Source organism: Scatophagus argus, chromosome 4, assembly GCF_020382885.2.
Source record: "Scatophagus argus isolate fScaArg1 chromosome 4, fScaArg1.pri, whole genome shotgun sequence".
NCBI classification, from domain to species: domain Eukaryota; kingdom Metazoa; phylum Chordata; class Actinopteri; family Scatophagidae; genus Scatophagus; species Scatophagus argus.
The window spans coordinates 24745659-24764529 of NC_058496.1; the positions used below are offsets into that span (position 1 = coordinate 24745659).

General features: G+C 37.8%; 1 protein-coding gene across 1 annotated transcript in view; it reads right to left on the reverse strand.

Annotated features, from left to right (window-relative positions):
- Positions 1-1452: 1452 nt before the first annotated feature.
- adamts3 (ADAM metallopeptidase with thrombospondin type 1 motif, 3) overlaps positions 1453-18871 on the reverse strand; it is a 115742-nt gene continuing 98323 nt past the window's right edge. Inside the window, exons 17-22 of the mRNA XM_046385976.1 lie at positions 18541-18704; positions 16062-16218; positions 15560-15692; positions 8124-8331; positions 6823-6940; positions 1453-5192 (exon numbers count right to left, since the gene is read on the reverse strand). Coding sequence (XP_046241932.1) covers positions 4708-5192; positions 6823-6940; positions 8124-8331; positions 15560-15692; positions 16062-16218; positions 18541-18704 — 1265 coding nt within the window. The 3' untranslated portion in view covers positions 1453-4707. The remainder of the gene's footprint in view (positions 5193-6822; positions 6941-8123; positions 8332-15559; positions 15693-16061; positions 16219-18540; positions 18705-18871) is intronic.

The window sequence follows — 18871 nt, forward strand, 5'->3', positions numbered from 1 at the left end:
CTTTAATTCATTTTGACCTTTTACATGTTGCCCTGCTGTAACGGTATTGCAGCTTTATTTAGAAACCTGATGTAACATTTTCACTGCACACTTGTTGTCCTGAAATACCACTGCATTTCTGTGACTAGCACTAAAGGACAACTGGAAATAGCTGAGGAGTGTGGTTGTGACATATGACATCCTATTTTTATTAATTTTCCTAAAATCAAGCATTCAGGCTCAAGTGTCTGTAAGAGGTTTTAAACAGATTTTCTCCTCAGCTGGTTGTCATTGTCGAAGAGTGCGATTAAATAAGAATCAAGGTTTAATTTCAGACAGAAGGGTGCAGCAGTTCTGTGGCCTCATCAACACTTCAGTTTTCAAGTAAATATACAATGGTGCTTAAGTAACTATGCATGACAGTTTCACATAGTCAAGTGTTTTACCACTATCCACTGCTGATGTGCATGATAAAGCAGTGCAGTGCGATTTCGTGACTTCGTGTATCTTTTACATACACTTCTTTTTAATACTTCTGAATGTTATCAATAGATAATCCAAAGAATGTTGACAGGTCATCTGTCAGCTAGGAATAACAGTATCATCTATAGCTTACAAAGACACACTTACTACAGCTCTGTTCTATTATATTTTGCTGGTAATATTCAATATTTTTCATACAGTCAGCAAAGAAAAGACAAAACTAACTATAAACTGACCACAGTAACTGTGCATTTCCATGAGCATTCAAAGCCTGACAAAAGGCAACAGAATATGATGGTGGGCACACCATAACAAAATTCAGGTGTGAACTTAGTACAGAGCCATGCTAGCTGTCTTCCTCTGCTACTGTTTTTTAAGCTGAGCTAAACTAGCTACTTTCATTCTCCTGCTCCTTGCTCGTTGCATAGACGGTGTCAAAAAGTGAATAATACTATTGCCCTCAAAGTATTCCATTAACTTTGGTGCCTGCATGATACAAAGATTAAGAAGGAAGGTGAAAGTTGTGGTGAATTCTAATTCTAGTCTCAACTTCTAGTGAAGTTAGTGTGCCCTTATTTTGAAATATATTATGGTGTTCAGTGTACAGTGAAGGTACTTTTGGTGGTATGGTTAGTTTGATGTTTATAGCTCAGTCTTTGTGGATCTTTAATAGTGACTGAGGAGTAATAATTCTTCATTTATCCTCTCTAGTCTTGAGTTAAAATGTTTATTCAAAAAGCAAACATCCATCCTTTTGAAGAAGTGCTTAAATCCAGGTCAGGTACATCCTATGTTTGAGTGATGTCTAAACCACTATGATAAAAGCATTCTAGTGAGTGATAATTGCTACACTTTTAAACTGCAACAACCAAATTCATCATTTAATCATATCTTTTATTGCTATGTGCTCCCCATTACAACAAACAGCATCAGTAGTGTACACTTGAATCTACACAAATACACAGAAAAGCAAAAAAAGCAGAGAGTGACTGACAGTCATGACAATCATAATACTTTAATGCACGGATAGCACAGGGGTCTTGTTACAGTACGTGGAGAATCCTATGCAGTACATCTGTCTGAGGCTCAGGGATTGTCAATGTAACATCTACAACTACCCTATTTATCATTACAAGCTCTGCATAACATTAGCAGCAATGTTGTATAGGCAGCAAATGTGAAAAGAACAGGGGAGAAAAATGTAAAATGGTAAGACAATACTGACAACTACAAACAGCATAAAAAACAACTTTACTGGTTTACTGGTACTACACTATTTATGTTTTATTGGTTAAATTAAAGCATTTGGTCAGTACATGTCACTGTGACGTAACAGCTCTGTTAACAACTTCTACAAAATAGCTGAGAAAAGACAGCTTTCTGACAACAAGTTAAACATCTCAAAATTGAGCATGTATATTTACATCTAATTGTTTGCAAAAAACAATATCATCTCTAGTCTATCATGTTTTTTTAAAAAGTAGAAATTCATTTAAAAGTTGAAAATGTGGCTGAAAAAAAAATGGGATCTGTTATCAAGGGCTGACCAGCTGGCACTGCACACACCATTAAAATAAAGCAGAACCCTTTAACTTTCAATAAATATTTATGTACTCAATGCTATATACATGTACTATACATTGGCACACAGGACTGAGTGTGAATAGTTGAGCTTTTTATTTTTGCTGAAAACACAAAACTGTGTCTTTGCTATTGCAGTCAGATGCATGGTGGTTGTGAGGAAACCCTTTTTTAAATAAATAGCTTTCTCTCTCCTGAACCTTCTTCCACAATAAAAAGCCATTTAGGAAGCACTTTGGAAAAAAGTTCCACATGTGGTGATACTCTTTTGAAAGTCCAGCTTACAAAAAGGCTTTGTTCCTGTAAACCCAAATGATCAATAAAACCTTGTTCAGACAGAAAACGAAAGGATGCAATGAGCTTAAAGCTCCATTAAGCGATATTTTTGATATGGAAATTGGATCAAATGACATGTGTAATGTGAAAGGGTCACACACACTGCTGAACCTTCTGAGAATTAACAACCAACTCCTAATGCTGCAGCATTACACAGCTGATATCTCAGATCATTCATCCCAGATGAAATCAAAAAAGTTCAGTGTACGTTAGCCAGCACCAAACAGGGGAGAGCTGAATTAAAAAAATTATTAATTAAAAGAAGAGTTTATCTTGGACTTACATTCATCAGATTGAAATAAATGTGATTCAGCTGGATGCTCGTGTTGTTTTGTCTCTGCTGGATGTGTAGATATGCAAGTAGCCAGCAGCACTTGATAGGTGAATGGGTACATCAGGACTGTGGTACTGTGAGTTTGTTTGAGAGACTTTCTGCATCCTAGTGGTCAAAAACGCTTAATGAAGCCTTAAGTGTTTGAAATATTCTATTATATGATATAATAATTTGCAAATCCAACACTTAATAACATTTAAAGATGGGTATCTGCTTCTTTCATGGCCACATCACAGTACAACAGAAGAACGCAGTTCATATCCGTAGTAAAAATTTAACATCCTTTCTATAGTGTGTTCAAGCTGAACGAGACCCAGATGCATATAATATACAGTATTGAACATGTAATACTTGTTAAATATATCCCCTATTAAGTTCTCTTCTTTGACTTAACAATTTCAACCTCTTTGAGCAAAAACTATGATAAGGAGGGCTATATCAACAATCAAAAATGTTAATGACTGGCACCATACAAACTTCTGATTTCGAAAAGGTAAGGGTTGGGATGATGTAACCTGTATAAGATGCTTCTTAAAGAAATACTTTGACATTCTGGGGAATGTACTTATTTACTTTATTGCTAAAAATTAGATGAGAAGATTGACACCACTCACATTTCAGCACATTAAACATGAACTGACAGCCAGGCGATAGTCAGCTTAGTTTAGCATACCAACTTGAAACAGAGAAAAACAGCTAGTCTGGCTTTGTCCAAAGTTAACAAAATCTATTTATGTTGTTTTTTGTTTGTGTTTTGTACAAATGAAAGAAAAAAGCTGAAGCTGAAGCTTCATATTTACTGTAGGCATACAGATATGAAAGGGGCATCAATCTTATCTAATTTTTAGCAAGAAAAAAAAAGGGTATTCCTAAAAAAGTAGAACTTTTCTTTTCAAGCATTCCGCAGAAAAACACGTACCAGCATTGAGAGTGTATAATAGTGACAGTTAATGTCCACTGTTTTTCTAATTGATTAAATTGGTGCTTGAAAGTGTTATCTACTTATTAGAAGAATACTGATATTTTCATGTACAGTATTTACAGGAACCTTTATAAATACCCCTATCCATAGAAACTGTAGAGCGCCACTAAGCAGACATTGCTGGGGAAAAAAAATCTATACAACTAAAACCATTTTCCTGATGGTTTTCACCATTTTCTATACTTGGCCATACAAATCTGGTGTTTTACATTGCATATGCACTGATTCCTCAAGTACCGGCACAGTTGAATCCTGTAAATCTAGCTTCATACTTACATTATTTGGCAAGAAAATGGCAGTTTGTAACATTCAAGTAAAAAAGGGACTTTCATCTGCATCAGATGATCCATAGTCATGGATTCACTCTGCATAAGTTCTCACAATTTTCACATTTTCACTGTAATGAGTGCACCTGGTGACATTTTCTCTTTAGCTGTCTGCTCAATGTTTGCCAGGGGATGCGCTACGATGCTCTGCAGACACCAGGGGCACGAGTCATTAAATGACAAAACAAGAGAAAAGACCAATCAGAAGGGAAATGTAACGTTTCAAGGCTCCTTGGGTCAGAAAGTCAACTGTTTGACTGAAATTAAGCAACCGTGTCTTTGTAATATTTACTGAGAAGTTTGAAGTTTGGAGAAATGTAGCAAAATAGATGCTTCTTTAATTTAATCTAATCCTTTGGCAATTTCGTACCCCCTAAAATAATTAACTATGAACTACTGCAGCTGTTATTCATTAAAGTTTTCATTTGACACGGATGAAAATTCCCTTCAAACCATGTGCCCCTTTACCTTAAAATTAGCGTAGTATTTTTTCATCTCAACGTGAAGTATGAAAGTCAACACTGGGGCAAAAGGGAAGGGAAATTCTAAACAACAAAGTGAACCAGCACTTTTCTTTCTTTCTCTCTGTTTCTCATTCTCTGTGGTGTTTTTGGTGTGAGAAGACTCAGGATGAAACTGGGTTATCTACTGTACATGAGGAGTCCTGAAGGGGAAGGCCATCTCTTTCATCTCTCCACTTCGGAATATGCTGTGGGCCACCGATTATCTGTCAAGCTGCTTGACCTTTCACCCTGAGTAGGATCTGCCTGAGGTGATACAGCCATAGCAGACAGCTTCCTACCAGTAAGACCTATGTGTCGTGGAACCCGCCTTGGTGCCGTAGTGATTTTTGATGGGTTTTTCTTGTGCGGAGCAGGGGTGGTGACATGTTTCACACCATGGCCTGTTGTGGCAGATCCTTTTCCTGGGCCTTGTTTACCACTACGAGTGCCGTTGGCTGCTACAGCAGCAGTTAATGTCTCTAGCAGCTGGGAGGCTGATCCAAAGCGAACATGTTCCTCCTTCTCAGCTGCCTCTGCGAACAGAGACAGGGCTCCACTGCGCTTGCTGCAGGAGTCGCAGCACAGTTTGTTGTAGCCAGGAATAGAGCAGTATCGTGCTAGGACCTCCATTTGGCAGAAGATGGATTTGTCTCCATTACATGGCTCATCTGAAATTTAAAGAACACACAGTGTGAGCTCAGTGTGTGTCACACAGTGCCGAAAAGTGGTGAATGGTGGGCTTATCTTGTTTTTGCCGCAGAAAAACTGGAGAACTTTTCAGCTGCAGAACATTCAGCAGAGTGTGTAAAGTCTGTTTAGATGAGGGCTATGTCCCAGATCCGTACCACAGTACTTGTACATACTAATTCTAAGCAGGTACCCGGTCTAAGATAGTAGCCAATCAGTAAAATCCTTTTTTGTGTGCCCTGTGTGAGCGAAATTTTTTTCTCCCAGATTGTTTTCCCTGACTGTGACTCAAATGTAACTCTAATACATCAAACTGAACTAGTTTTGAATATGTAGTTTGATTTGTTATATGCATACTGATGTGTGCTGGTGATGGACAGCACTGTATCAATGCAAAACTAAAAAAATCTTGGAAAACAGATAATACCATTGTGTGTGACCTTCTTCATATTCAAACAAAGCTGATCCTTCCCTAAAAGTTAAAAAAATTGGAAGCATCTCCCTGTGTCTCCCTGCTTTAACTGTTACAAAGTCCTGCTTCTCTTTACGTCTGTCTTTATGAGTCTAATGTAGTACTGGAAATCAATAAGGGGGAAGGTTTGTTTTTACCTGAGTTCATCTCATCTGTGTGAAGTAGGTAAATATTGACAATGGGTATGCAAATTATGCGTTGATGTTGTTTAATCATTTCCCGTCTGTACATTCAGAATGCCATATTGATTTTTAAAGCTCTTGAGAGCCTTTTATGTAATACTCTTCAGGTGCCACACATACTGTAGATGAATATTGAATGTACGGCATGTGTTTTTATGCACACAAGATAATGGGTCTCATTTTCACCATCCTAGTTTGTCCCTGTGTCTCAGCTGCATATATCAACTTGGCATTAATGTTTTATTGAGACATCAAAAGCAACTGACATACGTCAGCATTTAAGAATGACATACTTCAAACTGACACTATGAGTAGAAGATGCTTTTTTAAAAAAATGAATGCTAGGACAGATTGTAGACGGATAACACAGGCTGTTTAAGGGAGTCTATGTCATTTTTGCTTAACAGCAGCAACGGTAGTTTTAATTTCCCTGCGATATTCAAGATTCTTCTGACCATTTGCTTTAAACACATAACCACTGTGCAACCTGATTTAGAGGGAGTGGACTTGAGTAGCATAAGTAGCAAATAGTAGTAGCAGTAGTTTTGCCTTATTGTTGTCATATGAGGGCAGAATTTTACAGTAAATCTACACTTGAACTGCAAATACCATCGAACAATAATGAAACTAATCAATACTGATTTCAAATTTCAGGTGGGTATTTATTTGCACGAGTTAACTCTAAAACCTGTCTCACTTAAATTTTTTGTTCTCATTTGAAGCCTTAAATCTTCCATTTTGAATGAATGTTTGTTTTGAACGTTGTCTTGTTTAGCCAGTTGTTTTTGTTTTTGTTTTTTGTTTTTTTAAGCACCCAATAAAAAAGAAAAAACAAATAAAAGTGATGATTTACGGTGTGGTACATTTATTTTTGACTAACAGAGACTGTATCAGAGTGTGTGGCTACAGTGGGAATTTATGTATTTTCTTTCAGTTCAAAATAAATGATGTGCTTACCATGGCAGGGTCCCGGCCTGCACGATCTCACATTTTCAGGTTTTTCTCCGTTGCACTGATCTCCAATCCGGCACGTGACCAGACGCCTCTCCATCCCCTCTCCACAGGTCACAGAGCACTGTTGAAGAGCACAAACTGCGAATCACTCACATACGGTAAATGACAGTTATTGGAGAGCTGAGTTGAAACAAGTGGAGGCAGGTCACAGAGGCAACAGTAAATGTCAGGATAATAGGGTGGAAATTTGAAATTCAAACTGTGCCAAAAATGCATCCATTTTCTATACCGTTTCAACTGTCAGAGTGGTGGTGGGTGGGGGGGCTGGAGCCTGTTCCAGCTGACTACGGGCAGGAGACGGGGTACAACCCAGACTGGTCGCCAGTCAGTCACATGGCTGACACACAATCACACACGCTCACACACTCACAATAGCCAATTAACCTAATGTGCACGTTAGGGACTGTGGGAGGCAGCCAGAATTAACCTGGAACCCTCTTGCCCTGAGACGACAGGGATAAACACCACAACACCATGCCGCCCATAAAATAGACCAAATAAAATAATTAATACCTTTAAATAATACCTGGTGGTGAGAAAGGACACAAAGAGGGAGCTACATCAGAGCCAAAGTAGCACATATTTAACATATTTAACATTAACAGTTCTTTTTTTTCCCATAAATGTTACTCGAAACTGTGACACATTTAAACTGAAACTTGTGATCGTTGCAGGTTGAGTAATATGTGCATATTAAGAGCTATATTGTAATATGAGGGTAGACCACAATACCAAAAACTGAGTACAGCACACACAAATTAACTATAGGCATGAAGAATTGCATCCTATTAGCTCTTATCTGCTCTCTACCACTCAGCTGGATGTCTCCTTTATTGTATTTTTGAATGGCTTCAAAGGTGCTATTAAGATAGAGGAAATGGAGGGATTAAAACTGCCATTCTTTCATATGAGATATGTCAATGCTGTAAATTAAATATCAAATCCTGCATGTTTTATTTTACACATGAACTTGGCGAGTTAAGAGTTAACAGACCCATTAGGCATGTTAAAGCTGCTGCTGTGTTGAAGCAAATGAAATGGTGAGACAGTGGTGAGTAAACTGACAATAGCTAATGGAAACAAGATGACATTATAAAATAAGAACAAACAAATGGATCTGGGGCCTAATAACCAAATGAATGAAAAACACTCAAATGTGAACAGCTGCACAAATTGGAGCACTGTGACTGGAAACACTACAAGATCTTTCAGCTTTTTTCAAAGAGATCATGTGGATACTGAACCTCTGACCACGCTCCTGTCCTCCACTGTGCAGGACATGGGACTCTGTTACAAGGCCTCCGACTCTCTGGCTTCTCCCCGCTGCAGTACTTGCTGTGAACGGAGCGGTTGGTGCCATCATGGAGGTACTGCACACAACGAACAGTCCGGATCTGAAAGCCCAGGCTGCCGCAGGTTTTGGTACAATGTTCCCATTCATCTGAGATCCATCTGGACATATCGAAGTGAAGAGATTACTGAGGATATACATCAAGTTTAGCTTAGCTGTAACGCAAGCATCAGATTCACATCTAACATCTGTTTTTTTTTTTTTCAAATGCAGTTATTGGCGGTTATATGTTGTAAAAATAACTTTAAAAGACAGAAGACAACAAGCTGATTTTCAAAGAGTTTGCAAATGTCAAATCTACTGTGGAAATGAAATGAAATCCTCAGGAGAGCTGCCATTTCCCACACTGCTGAAGTCTTTCATATTGTGTAGAAAATGATTTCTGACTGGCCTGCTTGTAAGAAGAGGATCAAAGAATAATGGGTTTTAATTATGTATAGCTAATGTGGTCATATACTGATTATGTCCAACAATGTTGCATTCATACTCATACCTCTCTAGGGAGCCTGTAAAATTCTGAAAGATTATATTTTTTAATTTTGTGCACATAAGTTATCCTTGTTACTGTATTATAATTAAAAGTGTCTGCAGCCTTTCTAGCAGCTCTGTGCACATCAGTGCTTTGAGCATCACCAAATGGAGCTAAGATGCTCACAACTACAGTGAGCTCACACCTACGACATGCTAATATTAATCAGGTACAATGTTTCCCATGTTCACCATCATAGTTTAGTGTGCTTAATGACATTGTGCATGTACAACAGTGGATGCTGAAGGAAATGTCATTAGTTTTGCAAGTCATAAAGTTAAGTATTGGACAAATGTGAAACTTTGACCTTATGGTGGGTCACCAAATTTATGACAGTTCATCCAGAGGGGAACATGAATTTGTGTTTCACATTTCATGTCAATCCTTGTAAGAGTAGTTATGACATTTTATGCAAAACCATGCCATCCCTGACACTGCAGCTAAGGGGAATGTCAGGGGATCACCAAAGTCACGACGATTCATCCTCTGGGCACCATGAATGTTGTGCGTAAAATTTCATTCTTTCTTTCATTCTCTCATTCATTCCATCAAACAGTTGTTGAGATGTTTCAGCTTGTACCAAAGAAGTAAACCAACTGAAAAGTAAAACAGTCAAAGATTAATTTCTACAGATCAATTAATTTCAGAGTGGTGTCACTGTTGTCCCACAATGCAATGCACTATTGAGGAGCTACTCACAACTGTAAAATAAAAAGAGCTGGACTGACAGACCAACAGACATTCCAAGAGCCATGCTGCTGTTGTGGCTCAAAAAAAGGGCTAACTTTATTATTAAATTAAATTAATATGTCCTGTGGAATTTAAACAAAAATAAATTTACAAGCATTTCTGTGTTCATTATTATGTTTTTATTTTATTCATTGAATTTTCTTGTTCTATACCTCAGGGATCAATCAGCACACACTCCATAGTTCAAACAGATGACAGTGAATGTGCCTTGAAGATTGTCAATAATCAGCAGTTAGCTTAGTTAATAAGTCGGTTTGGATGAAAAACCTTATTTTTCTCTCCTTGGCCTCTTCAGTCCTCAAATTTATAATTCCATAAACGAACAAATGCAGATGAGTTTTGCAGAATTGACATTAAACTTTTAAAGTGCCACTGCTGAGGACCTTCATAAAATAATCTGTTAATTGCTTCATCAAATAATCATTGTGTCCCTTCCATCACAGCAGAGGAGACATTTAGTATCCACTCAGTTTTCATTATCTTCATCATTTAAAGGCTTCAATCAACACTTTAAATTATTCACCACGCTGCAGTCTGCCGTACGGTATCTCTCACAAAATGACTTGTGACAGTTTGCTAATTATTATTATTGTTCACCTTTGTCTGGAGCACCTGACTGCAGGGGCAGAAACCAGTGCTGTGCTTTCTTCATTTAATTTCACAGTTACTCTCACTTTAAAAACATCACACGGCTCAGCAGCGTGTGAGTAGCAGAATTTTGTTTTTTCCATGTTTTGTCCATGACATGTATGTAGATTTTGTCATATGGAAACAGAAGACAAGTAATCAGTATTTTGGTAATTAATTATTAAGTTCTGCTGTGAAGGGATATTTTTGAAAACAATTATATTCCTCTATGTTCTATGAAAAATAACCCCACTGTGCAGGCTTTGAACATTTTCCTTTGGTATTTGACATACTGATGGTGTAGATTTTATTGCCACCTTCTGGCCCAGCATGCCACCCTCAGATCAAAAGCTCAATTTGCCCGTGACTTTGGTTGAGGACTAATTAGCCTCAGCTATACTTTGTATTTTATGCTAATTTGGAAATTAGAGCAACTCTGTCAAGCGCATTTTAGGACAGCCAAAATGAACATGTCCTTGTTGTCATGGCACCTTGGAGACAAGTGCTGAATACTGAGGTCACTCATACCAGTAGTGGTCCAAGTGGAAAAACTTTTTTCATCACAACTTGACAAAGTTGTCAACTGTGTGGACCCTCACACCAACATGACAGTACTCATGGGCAAAAAATGTAAAGTAATCCTGAGATTAAAGTCTTGCATTTCAGTTTGAAGTGAGCAAAAACCTCAGAGTTACACCCAAACTTTTCCCACAAATCCAGTGATTTACCTGTGTGATGACAGGCCTCTGTTCAGTCTGCAGTCTGATTGATCAAGTGCTGAATCTTTAAAGCTTTCATCAAGATCTTATTATTATTATTATTATTATTTGGGCTTTTTTGTCTTTTATTCTTATAGACAGCCTCAGTACATGGGTCGCATGCTCTACCAACTGAGCTATAGGGATGGCCTCACCAAGATCTTTTCACAAAACCTCTGAACAGTCCTCCATCTTTCAGTGGCACGTACCCCATGGCAAATAATATTAATAATACAGACTATAAACTGTATACTACTTTAAAATGTTATTTGGCGATACAATATATAAACTTGGCTTTACTCAGACTTCCACTTGGACTCCATGTTGGTGCATGTTTTTTTTTTTTTTATTTATTTAACTCTGGGTAAATAATAGATAAAATCCTTCACAACATGGACTTTCAATCAAAACTAGGCTGTTGCTTCCAATATTGGTCTGGTATTTTGGGGATGGGGTGGGAAGGTTTTATGTTGTTTGTTCAGATTGTGTTTGTTCATGTAGTTTTGTGTTGTTTGTACTGTTTTGTATAATTGAAAACTTGAAAATACTAATAAAAAGACTTTGATCAAAAAATAAAAACTAGGCTGTTGAGATGGTAAATAGGACTTCTGAATGGCGGAGTAAAGGCAGGGGTAATGGAAACCTGATATTTCAGGAGCAGGTGTGCATAACTGGGAACACCCCACTCAATGGTTTTGGATAGAAATTAATTACTGAGAATCAGCATATAGTTGTAAAATGTTTGTCAAACACAAAGGCTGAGTGCTCTTGCAAATTTCTCTCAGAAATTAACACTCACACAACAGTGAAGAAGATGAAGGCCAGAAATCTGCAGAAACTTCCTCCACATAAAGCAACAAATCCATTTAAAATGCTGAACACCTTCTCAGTGCAGAACTCTGGGATATTATAACTACTGTTCAAAGAAATTCCCAGACTTAAGTTAATTTTGATGATTGAACACTGTGAGAGATAAATTGCAATAGGGTTAAACCCAAACTGTGTGGAAGGGTAGGTGAACATACAGTGCATTTTGTTGACTGAGGAAAATACCAGTCAGCCATGATTCCTAGCTTCACACTAATCAAGTTAATTGCTGATAGGCTGATAAGTCAAGACATACAAGCAGTCAGTTAAACTATTTTTAAGCAAGTCAACAGTTTATCCAGTTTATCTAAACCTCCTCATTTAAAGTTATAACTGAAAGTAAGCACACTCAAAATACTGGTAATAATCGTCAGCATAAATACTGAAAAGTCAAAATTAAGTCAAGTCAAATGGCGACAGATGTTTACAATGGAGAGTTTGGGTCATAATTTTTCCTTTCTTTTACATATTTTGTTACTATATTTGTGGGCTTGTCAGACTTGCGCTTTCCTGTTTCATTAATAAATTCAGGGAGTACAATGTTATTATTAAGCAATACCTTAATGACAGGCCGTGATATATTGTGATTATATTACAGCTAAGGGGCGTGATATGAAATACGAAATAGGCCTCCTGGCGACCTGCACACTTGCCTATGCATCTTGCTAACTTAACCTGCTGCTGCCCCGTTTGTTTAACCAAGCCTCGCCTATCAGTTTTAGCCTCACCATCGCCAACGAGACCTCATAACCTGCGGTATCATTCAGTTATTATATTTGATTTGTCACATGTAACCAGGTAAGATGGCTTGTGTTCAGCTGTAGGATGGTGCTGTCCACGGTGTGGAGCTGAACTACAGCCGAGAGGCTACTGAAAAGTCTCATATTTCTCTCTCTCCTAAGAACATTCAGTTATACGCAAACAAAGACTGGTGTGGATATATATGTTGTCTTTTAGGTTCAGCAGCAAAGTGATTTTTCTCCTGTAGATACACATTGGTCAGTCCACTCATCATGGATATTGTTACACTCTTCTCACCCAGGGTCTCAGCCAGGTCAGCAAAATCACGTACCACCAGACTCGGTCTCAACCAACACATAATGACTCTATAACCCGTTACATTTTATCATTTATCTATGATCTGTGCAATATGTATATGCAATACACTATGATACACTGTGCATTTGCTGTGTTTTTGCATTTTATTTCATATTTTACACTGATGCACTTTCCCCTCATTCTTATGATTGGTATGTGATGTGGAACATGGTTGATAGTGTGTTTTGTTTCCAAGTGTTACCCATTTGAATTTCAGTTTTTGGTTCATTTGAATAACTATGACAAGTTTATTATGTATTGCACAGTAATTAAAACATTTTTACCCACAGGAGTGTTACTTGTGATGTGTGTAGGAGCATATCACAATTTGTTCTACCTTGCAACCTATTTATGTTTGTTTCTGTGAACAGGATGTGGCAGTTTGTCTGACTGATTAAGCTGCAACATACTGCATCTATACATTCAGTATTATATATTGCTACATCATTAGGATCTTTTTCAGGCACACTGTCCCATATTTCAGCTTTGTTTGAAGTCTCAAGTCTTTAAGGAAGGACAGACTAGTCAAGTCATGAAGAAAGGAAGGGAGTCTAGCAATGGTGAAAAAAATCAGGCCAGCTATTGAGGGAATTCATCGTATTATCAAAACTGTTTCCTACAGTACCTACTTAAAAAAAGCTCAGATTCAGAAAGAGTCCAATCCCTGAGATATGTGCTTTATTTCTTCAAAGAACGTTCTGCAGCGAGGTCAAATCTCCATACCAAAGATAAGTCAATCAGAACTTAAGAGATAGATGCAGTAGAGAGTGATTGTTTCATCTAATAGATCACAGCAGTTTCAAATTTCTCCTCTGTCATTCGTTCCTTTGGTTTGACGCAGAACAGAACAGCCAGTGGGTTAATGTTAGGTTACTGTGTGAAGTCTTGAGCACATTATGTTGCATCATTTAAGTACTGAAGTTGGCCTTATGCCTCATGCAGCTGGGAGATGTTGTTGCATAATTTTTGTTACAGTCCTTTAAGCATAGCTGCTTTTAAACTTCCCTCTCGGAGGTTCAAAGCCTCCATCACTAATCATCTTATGCATCCCTTGCACTCAAACCATTTCTTTCACCTCCAGGCCTTTCCTGTCATGACCCTGCATTCGGACTGCATCACCTCAGCAAATACATTCATTCCTTTGGACATTTCTTTTCCTTTCACACCCATGCCACCATTAGGAGTGTAGCAGCTACATCCAGCATGAGTTTGTTACCACCCAGAGACCTTTTTTCCCACTCATGTTATCTTGTCTCTAACCCAGCTGTCATTGTTTGACAGATTTTAAAACAGACAGCTATTGTGGGTCTCTAGTGACAAAACTAATTGCTCACATAACAAGTCCCACTGAAAGGATGCACTGGTAACTAACATTAACGCCTCCTAGTTTTACGCCTGCAAGCACCAGTCAATTTGCAGATTACATCCATGTCTATCCAGACTCATATATGTTGTGACTGAGAGCTTCATCACATGGTGAAGCGACAGTTACATGAAGCTCAATATCATCAAAGCCAACAAGCTTGAAAAAAATGAGCCACGGGAAATTAACTTTAGATTACCTGTATTTACACCCTTCTGACTGTGCCAACCACGTCACTTGCAAGTGGAAACACCAAAAATAAGGATAAAATATGAGCCTATGATGTAATGACATTGCATGTGCTACAGGATAAGCTGATGTTATTACAGCAAGAAAAAAAACCCAAAACAAAACAGAAAGAAGGCTTAAATGGCTTAAAGGGAGTGTTTTCTGACAGTCAACTGCTGAAATGTTAAGGCAGTGCACTATTACTGTATAAAAGACTTGAATCTTACATGGTTAGGGCAGAAGTGATTGTAGTAAATGAGTATTATTCATTCACGTGCTCAGCACTACAGAGCTACTTCGAATGTCTATGTGTGAACGAGGGACGAAAGTCAGGAAATCTAAGCCTCAGTTACTTTCAGTAATTTTCACCATTTTATTTTTAATCTCTCTCATAATTCTCCCATCTTAATGGAAGTGCAATATAAAATTGTTGGAGTATGAAAAAAAAAAATAACCTGCATGTCTGAATAAAAATACACATGATGAAACTCATCAGCTAGTGGCTAATGGTAGGAGGATTGCAGGGTTGTTTGGAGTTCATATGTATCGCTGGCACCTAAATCTATTTAGCTGCACAATATGTTCAGGATTTCTAACAGTTTATGTAAACTGCTCACACAAAAACGAGGAGAGGAGAAAAAGTTTGTGCAGCAGGCGTTATATGACAACATATACCTCTGGGTTTAAGAGATCATTGTGGTGAATGTTGCAAATACCTGCTCAGGACTCAGGTACGGAGTTTTTATGCTTCTGAAGACACACAAGTAAACGTGGGATGAGCAATTATGAAAAAAAAGATAGCTGACTGTTGAGTTTCATTCCCATGTTGTCAAATACCAACGACCTGAGAATGAGACTCGACAATTAAATATCTTTCTCCACAATGATTCACCCGCCTTTTACCATTCTTCACATCTTTGATCAAACAGAGCAGATTTCGGGGTGATAAGTACATTTTTTTCACTCCATTACCAGTCTCCCACAGTCACTATAATAAGAGATTCATTTAAATTCAAGTCATAAAAGCCAAGACAAACACCACCATATTATCTGCAGCTCAGTCCCATTTTGAATCTCATCAAGGCGTTTAAAAAACGGTCTGTACTCACTGAGGCTGTGTGCAGTCCTGAAGATTACACATTCTGCGAATTGGTTTTGGCTTCTTGCTGGCATCGCAGTAGCCTCGATGGACCATCTTGGTGTCTCCTTTCTTTCGACATCCATACTTGGTGTACTGAAACCCTGTCAAAGAAGTTTTTGTGATCCAATAAAAAAGACAGTGAACATTTTTTTTTAAATTTTTAACAAATTTCATTCAGTCAATACCCAACAATTTTCACTAAGGCTGAGAATCAAACAATTTCGAGAAAAAAAAAACTTTTCTCATAATTCTGAGTCAATAATCCTGTTAACTTAGGGCAAACATTTTTTTCTCTGGTGAATACATTACACTTTAATACAGAACAACATCAGCCTTCATGAAAAGATCCATGTTTGTTCTGTGCTGCTTACGTTGAAGTGAGTTTAATATTCACATTAACATGTTGTGAAAGTAAGAAGAAAATGTTCCTCTCTATTCTTTTCTAATTTGATGATCAATTTATCCATTACCTCCAGCACAGGGTTTGGAACACGGAGACCAGCTCTTCAGAGCCCACTCATACGTGTCCTCTTGGATGACATTGTTGTTATTAACAGGCACTGAATCTTCATGGATGATGTACTTGTACATTAAAGTGGACCGTGTTTCGTTGTCCTTGGGTATAATCTGCAAACCAAGAGGAACACGTTACCATCACGGCATCATTCTTTGTTTGTTCTTTGTTTAGCATATTTGTGTTAAAATACGTGAAGTGCAAATAAACTAAACAAATTATTCACGCAAATCAACAAATTTTAAATTCAGGACAAAAATTGACTCAGTGTTTTTCATAAACCCAACTCAAGGTTCAGAGACAACTATCACATGATGTAAATAGGGCCATTGACAGGTGATTATCAGATCATAAGAGTGTTCATACAGATACGACTGAATATGCTGCGGCATTGTCCACAAAAACTTCATCCGTTGTTCCTATGTTTCCGAGCTTGCCTCAGGGTCAGGTATATTTACCAGGCTTGTTGTAGCGTCAATTAGAGTTCAATTCCAAATGCAAACTGCTGGCAAAATAAAACTTGAAAACAGGCATTGGTGTGCGTTTGAGAGATTAACAAACACGCACGCACACAAACAGATTAAATTGCCAGTGCGGCCTGAAAAAGGATATACAGTATATTGCACATTTTCTCAGGAAGCAGCACGTGGAATTATCAGGGAGTAAATTTGTATGAAAGATCTTCATTAAGTTTTAAATCCAGGTATTATTCCATGGTTTTTAATTAATACATTTTATTTATTTTTCATTATAATACGTATAAACAAATGGTTATATGTAGTCACTTGAAATACGTTCAACATAGTCATCTCTTAGTGATTACTATTATTGCCTGTTTAACGGTGTCACTGCTTGTAATAACTTTTAAGACCCCTTTGGCAACATTCTGACTAATCGAGTGAGTTTTTAGGCAGGTCTTAATGCCTCTCATTTCAGGGCTTAGAGTAGAAGAGCATCATGTTCTGATGACCAATTATCAGTCAGATTGAAACACAAAGCTGTAAATCTGTGCAATTATTGCTTTTGTTCTAAACACAATGGACAAAATGAGTTTATTGGCAACTACTGAGGATGAAAAATGAAACCAACATGGAAGTGCCAAAGAGGACAGTTCCTCCAATGACCACTTGAGGCCGGCTTCAAAAACGAGTCAGTCCTTACAGACCCCATGTTAAAATACCAAACTTTATAGCAGAAATATGGCTACAAAAAGGTTTTGAGACATATCTGCTTTGTATCTTGACAATTTATTACTATTCACTTGCTGCCAAATTGAGTATGAATAATTATCTGAATGATTCACTAAAGTGGTACAAAAACTTTTGTCCTGTAAAGTGCTTTCTGATTGCACTTGCATTTCTTTCACAAGACAGCTTTTCAGGAAAGTACCGTTGATGACAAAGCTGACAACTAACCACTATCAGAACTGGTGTTCTCAGTGTGTTTGCTGGATATTCCGAATATTTTCATGAGTACAAAAGAGGTATCATCTGTTAGTGAATGGCAATTTCCCCAAAGTTTTAAACTAAAATTCTTTCCTCCTTTGAAAGCACAGCAAAAATTAAGGGATCAGTCTCAGCATGGCACAGAAGAAAACTTTTTAGTTGTTTATCTCCAGGAGGCTGGACTTTGTTATTGTGTCTTCACAGGTCTTACAAAATCAATCAGACAGCTGCAACATTTCATCAGTCCTTAAATCACTGTCTTGCTGTCCTGAGTGCCAAAGGACAGATTTTGACAACCTGTTGCTTGTCTATAAAACAGCAAATGGTCTCAGGCCAAGTGCATCTCTGATTTACTTGAAACGTTATGAAGCACCCAGACTCAGGTCACTCAGGTCACTCAGGTCACTCAGGTCATCTGGGAGAGGTTTATTCAGCATTTACAGGATCCAACCAAAGCAGCATTTAGTTTTTACACTCCCCATCTATGCAACAAGCTAAAACTTCCAGTCCATAAAAGTCAGGGCTTAAAAATTTGCTATTTACTATTGCTTTACAATAAATGAGACAACTCCTTCTTAATGGATTGTTTTTGACACAATTTCTCTTTAATCTTTATTCATTAGTTTGTTTTTGGTTTCTGTTTTTAATGTATTTTGACTGCATGTTTAATGTTTTCTCAATGACTTATTTTTAATGTATTTCTATGCCCCAGTAAAGCACTGGTATTGCCTTATGTTTAAATAATGCAATCCAAATAAACTTGCCTTGCCTTTCCTAAAAAGAAGTTGTAATTCACTGGTTAACTGATGAGTTTCATTCATAAAAATCTAACAGATAGAGATAGAAAATTAGTGAGTGAAAGAGAATGGAGGTCGGAGCAAAATTGAACAGGATGGCTGATGTGCTTTTTTCATACAGTTCTCATTGTTAAGCAAATAGTCCTTCTAATTCATTCAAGTATAAGCTTGAAAGAGATGGAAGTATTATTACCAGAACCACCACAGGGTCATGCAGAGGTCCATCTGTGTGCAGGGTCTCCACGTCCTCCTCAGTGATGTAGTGCCACTCCACACCCAAGTCAATGAAGCTTCTGGACTTCACTTCCTCTCCCTTTCCATTGAGAATGTAATGCCCTGTAGCCTGGTTCTTGATTGCTGTAATCAGTCATTTGTCATGAGCCAGTGACAAAGTTAAAATGGTCTTACTCCATCATTTACAAAAGAAATAAAAGCTCACAGTGCACACTCACAAGGGTCGTTCATGGAGTCTTCCTAACCCCCGGCACTTGTAATAAGTATGTCTGCCAAGTCTGAGTCATTCT